This window comes from Terrapene carolina, unplaced genomic scaffold (genome assembly GCF_002925995.2).
Source record: "Terrapene carolina triunguis isolate 2854851 unplaced genomic scaffold, T_m_triunguis-2.0 Scaffold676, whole genome shotgun sequence".
NCBI classification, from domain to species: Eukaryota; Metazoa; Chordata; order Testudines; family Emydidae; genus Terrapene; species Terrapene triunguis.
In genome coordinates, this window is record NW_020665027.1 from 95,408 (window position 1) to 101,407 (window position 6,000).

General features: G+C 40.0%; 1 protein-coding gene across 1 annotated transcript in view; it reads right to left on the reverse strand.

Moving 5' to 3' along the window:
* NUP98 (nucleoporin 98) overlaps positions 1–6,000 on the reverse strand; it is a 60,568-nt gene that overhangs the window by 38,702 nt on the left and 15,866 nt on the right. The window contains exons 8-12 of the mRNA XM_026659795.2: positions 5,811–5,977; positions 5,446–5,589; positions 3,988–4,072; positions 1,114–1,206; positions 261–401 (exon numbers count right to left, since the gene is read on the reverse strand). Of these exons, the coding sequence (XP_026515580.1) occupies positions 261–401; positions 1,114–1,206; positions 3,988–4,072; positions 5,446–5,589; positions 5,811–5,977 (630 nt within the window). The remainder of the gene's footprint in view (positions 1–260; positions 402–1,113; positions 1,207–3,987; positions 4,073–5,445; positions 5,590–5,810; positions 5,978–6,000) is intronic.

Sequence of the window (6,000 nt, forward strand, 5' to 3'; positions counted from 1 at the left end):
TTTTGTAGGGTAAGTATATTCCACCAAACACTTACTTTTATCAACCAAACCTGCCGCCTCATTAAAAAAGAAAGTTAATTTGACAGGCTCTATCTTCCCTAAACCCAGGTTGATTTGGCATTAATTATATTATGCTCTTTGAATTTTTTACTAAATAGAGTCCTGTATCAGCCACTCCATTATCTTGCCCAGGATCTGCAACAGATACTGTTCCACTACCTTGGATTCAAGTAACTAAACTTGGTAAATTGCACTCTTACCCACAGCAGGCTGGGGAGCTCCAAAGCCCAGGGTGGCTGTTGATGTATTGAATCCAGGTGCTCCAAATGCTCCTGTTCCCAGTGTTCCACCTAATTTAGGCTGGGTGTTTCCGAATAGTGAAGTCTGCCCTGCACTAAGAGCTACACAGAGGACAGCAGCAGTTTACAGAAGGTTCCATTACGCGCTTGCAGACAAATTAAGTTTAGTCCACACATTTAAGAATTCCCTCAACTATCATCTGTTGAACTGCAAAAAGAAGTCTTACCGCACCCATTGTAAGTATATCTGTGGATTCTTACAAGTCAAGGGAATACTTTCCTGTTCTGATCACATTATTAATCTAATTCTATACATTCTCTGAACCACAGTTAACTATTAACCCTTGGTAAGCTCCTACCATTCTAACACTTTACATTAGGAAAGCCCAATTCCAACACAGATCAGGTTTAAGCAGAATAAATAAACGCTCACTAACCAGAGAGTTGAAAGTTGTTGCAGGACTAGATGCCACAATGTACTAGAAATTTCTTAAACTTGTAGCTAACTAGACAGCATAACATTCTTGTGTGAACCCTCAATACCTATTAATATCTTCTATTGCACAAGGTATTGTATGAACTGGGAAAGGGGGGAGGGGGAGGAAGAGATGTCTCTCAGAGTGCTAAAAAGACGTTTCAAAGAGTGCAGACTCAATTTCATTCTTTCTGCTCTGGGGCAGTCCAGTCTCTGGGTTTTCCCAATACCTGCCACTACAGATCCTGAACTGTTACTACAGTTAGAAAGAAATCCCAATTATGGATGCCACAGTATTACACACCATCCCCTGGAGGCTTTTTTTTTTTTTTTTTAAACCTGTTCCAAATCCTGTTCCAAGTCCAGCGCCGAGAGTTCCAGCTGCAGGCTTATTTCCGAAGATACTATTCCCAGCAGTGCTCGCACCAAAACCTAGGAGTACAAAAGAATTAGTGCACCACTTTTAAAGTTAACATTCAACTTCCTCTGCAAAGGATTCTAAGCGAACAAGCATTACCTGGCTAAGGACAACTTTGCCAACATTAGTACACCCAATAAACTTCACATGATGTTTCTGGAGCTCAAACAGAATTTAAGGCCTTCAGATGGTGAAAAGGTGTTTTAAAGCCACAGAGTTTTAAAAAGCATTTCTGTGACATCTAGATGGGGTCTAAATTTGGGCTGAGAGAAGAGTGGCTGGATTATCATTACAGACCACCAATGAAAAAGCAGCCTTGACAGTACATCAGCAAGACAGACATCACTGAGCAAAGAATCAAACTAGGACACAGTAGGAAGACAAGTGTGCTCCAAGTGAGAGCATGTCTTCACAATTAGATACCTTCAAGCAGCCATTAAAAAAAAATTGAGTTCTTACTGAAGCGTAAGTAAATAGGGACAAATAGCCAAAAGCTAATGGGTAATCTGGAAGAGCTCCACAACAAGTTGACTTTTCTGTATTAGTACTCCTCTCTACAGAAGATGGGATGGTTGAAGACTAACCAAACACTGCACAAAATCCTGCCTACCTGAAGAGGAGAGGTAAATCTAGGATTTATAAACCAACTGATGACTCAGCCATTTGAGTATTTAGAGTTCTGCACATAGGTGTTTGTATTTCCCTTGCTGCAGCATCCTGCACCCCCCGCGCACCCCCCCAAAAAACAGCAACTGCATAAAAGTTTGTAAGCAATTCCATTTGCTTATTTTCCACCCATAGTCTAAGATGATAATCAGCCCCACAGATTGACAGTAGTTGTTCATACATCATCAGGTAGGGAATATGCAGCTGCAAATTAACTTCTGTGAAAAGATCCTGTTGTCTATATATTTAATATTGAACACAAATGAATACATGAGAAAAAACTTGAAGGACTGTGAAATCTATGTTGTCTTGTTTCAGAAAATATATTTAGAGTGAGCAGGCTTGGCATTTGCCACTTTAGATTTCCTCAAAAGAGGATAGCTATGGCAAAGGATTTTAACAGTAATGTAATAGATATTCACCACTCAAGCACAACAAAAAACATTACAGAACAGTATTGCCTTCCAAGATACATTTCAATTACAGATATCAAGATTTCAGATTTTACTGAAAACCAGAAAGGATCTAGATGTGGTAGCAGAACAAGATGGTTTTAAAGTTTCTTCAACCCCACTGGACAAAACAAGTCCCATTTTACACTGTTTATACCACACACACACACACAGCTCTGATTCTTACTGAGGAAGCAGTTCACAACTCAAGTACATAGGAGTGCACAGTTCAATGCCATTTCTTTAATTTAAGTCAAATGCAATCCAAATCTAACAATAGGCAGATTAGCGGTTAAACTGAAGATTGTGAAGCCATCCAATTAAAAAGGCGGTGGTTAGTCCATGCAAGGGCAACAGAGAGAGTAACAGCACTAACATCAGAAATAAAATACCAAACTACACCTCTACCCTGATATAACACGACCCAATAGAACACGAATTAGGATATAAGGTGGAAAAGCAGCGCTCCAGGGGGGCAGGGCTGCGCACTCCGGAGGATCAAAGCAAGTTCGATATAACGCGGTAAGATTTTTTGGCTCCCGAGGACAGCGTTATATCGGGATAGAGGTGTACGATCCTCTTACAAATTGCATCAATGCAAGTATCACAGATTAGTTAAGAATGAAGCTTGCTACAGCCAACATTGTTTGCTACTGAAAGTATACACTTCAGAAAACACAAGTGCTTCAACACCAAGATTAGCAGCAGCCCAGAAACAGAATGATAGCCAATTACTCTTCTACAAAAGCTGGAACACAGGACTTAAAATTGACCTTTTCTCAAAACAAAGAACCCTCCTTTAAGCCTGACCAGCACAAATCCATCCCATGCCTGCTGGACTGTCCAGTCAAAGCTCATTTGACAGTGGCCTGAACCTATCTTTTGGGAGAGGATTACATTTCACACACTGATTTTATGCCAACATAAATCAGCATTTCAGTAGTTCTAAAGCAACTATTTCTCTCAATTTTAGCATGCAGCTTCTTTGGTCTCAGCTCTGTAAAACCAAAAGATAACAGATTTCATGGGACTTATTAAAAAGAGAACGACATCACTGACTTGGTATCTTACACAATAACCCTCTTATTCACTCAACTTTACCTACTTTTGGAGCCAACATTAATGAAATGCCCAGTATTTAACTAGTTACTAGTTCAGCTATAAATGAAGTAGTTAGATACTGCAACAAAAAATAAGTTTTACCCTGACCCTTACAGCCTCTTGGAGAATTTGTATATTGTATTCTCATTCATACCTATAAATGTTATATTGTTTGAATTAACATGCACCACGTGGTATTTGCTATTAAGTAATGGTGCATTTTTTTAAAACTCAACCATCTACCTCTTAACTGGTTCAGAGAGTACCGTCTACAAAGTCTGCAAGAAGACAGTAGCGTACTGAACCTGAAATTCCCATACAAATAGAATGCAAAATCAGTTTACAAGCAAAAGAGGAACAAGTCAATGTCCAAGACCTCAAGCTTTCCCCTTCAGCAATATGCATCAAGCACAGCTTACCTGAGAATTTTAAGATTCACAATCATTTAGTATAAGATTCAGTAGCCTGGTGTGTGGTATATTCAGTGTAACTTTAAGAGACTGAATCCCACTTTCTTATATGTACCAAAATTGGAAGTGTTTGTATTGGTTCCTAAATTCAGGGTTGGTTTGTTACCAAAGAGCCCGCTGCCAGTAGTTGTACCAAACGAAGGAGCACTGGTCGTGGTGGTTCCAAATCCAGCAGGCTTACCAAACAGGGTCTGAAAGGAGAGCAACATGCTTTTAAAACTCTGACATCTATGTTACACTTACTATGAAATGAAGTTGTAATGCACCTATGTACAAGGTAGATTTAAGGCTGCCAAGGAAAATCTCCTGATCCAAAATTAGCAGTGGCCCATTATCTACTGTGTATAAAACTTGGGCATTGGTTTAGCTGGCTGTCAGGAAAACACTGAAACAGCTACAGTGAGATGGAATTAAAAGAATTCTATTGCTGAACTAATTTAACAAGTCTATTACAAAAAAGTCAGCATCAATGTGTTCAATATCCAACTCACCAACAGAATGCCAAATTCTGTTGAATTAGTTTTTATTTTAAATAATGTGCCCATCACAGTACTATGAGCACCTACAAATGCTCTGAAGAAGCGTAGAGCTAAGGCACTCAAGATTCTTTATTACTCCTGCTACAGTTTGGTTCATTTAGCAACCCAAGGGCCTGAAGTCAAGTGTTAGCATGTAAATGCTAGAGCAAAGTTCATTACCAATATATTAAAGTATGTAAAATTAAATTCATATGTGAACTAGTGATTTTAGAAGTTAAGGATATTTTATAAGAATAGTTTTTCCACACATGTATAGGGTTTTTATTCCTTGTGCCATATGTAGTACAAAGATACTCAGACGTGAAGTGGTTTGGCTCTGCTAACAACTTTAGTCTTGTCTAAGGGCGTGTCTTCACTACCGGGGTAAATCGACCTAATTTACGGTACTCCAGCTACATGAATAACTTAGCTGGAGTTGACGAAGCTTAGGTTGACTTCACTGCACTGCGCTGATGGGAGATGCTCTCCGGTCGACTTACCTTACTCTTCTCAGGGAGCTGGAGTACCAGAGTAGACTGGAGAGTGCTCTGCCATCGATTTAGCAGGTCTAGGGAAGACCCACTAAATTGACACCCGCTGCATCGATTGCAGCAGCACTGATCTCCCCAGTAGTGAAGACAAGCCCTAAGTATACACTCACTACCAATTATTTTATAGGTCAATTACTCGGGCACCTTTGTCATTTGTGCTTTTGACATTATACTCCAGATCTTGAGCATGTCTAGACAGTACCAGCCATTTGCCTGTCAGCTCCTATAACATATTCTCAGCACCTCCATGGACCTGTGTTCATTCTATATATTTTATATTATACCCTTAGTATAACAGTTAAGGCTCTAGTTCCCTGGGATTATAGTGGAATTATAAAAGCAATGTGATTTTATGAAGTCACTAGAAATACCTTGACGGTTCAGACCACACTACTTTGCAGGGGGACATTAATGCACAGAAACCTGCTGCAGGCCTCTAAAAATAATGAAGTTTTTACAACTTTAGTCAATTTCATTACTAAGGTACAGACATACCGAACCGCCAACACCAAATCCTGTGTTGGCTTGTCCGAAGAGCCCAGTTCCAGTTCCCGTTCCAAATCCAGTGGCAGCATTTGTGTTGGCAGCTGTTCCAAAAAGGCTTCCAGACTGCGAGGCTTGGGTTGCCCCAAATAAACCCTGCAAACATAAATCTTGTTTGAAAAAGGACCAGTATCTACTCCACCAAAGAACAGTTATAGCACTTTTGTTGGACTATTGCCAAGATAAGTAGCTCTGAAGATCAGAGTTAATAATCAGAAGCCATGATAAACCCTTTGATACTGAATGGAATATATTTTCACCAACCTATATTACAGAAGGTTTACAGCTTTAAATACAACTAGCTCTCACTCTCTTACCATCGTGTTTGTATTTGGTTGTCCAAGAGTGCTGGTGTTCCCAAAAGAAAAGCCAGTGTTCTGCGTTGTGGTGGCCTGGCCAAATGGTTTGCTGAACAGACTGGTAGTCTGCTGCGGCTGCTGACCAAAAAGGCTCCCTGCTGTTCCTGTTCCAAAGCCAGTTGTACCTATGATTGGCAAGGAAATGAGA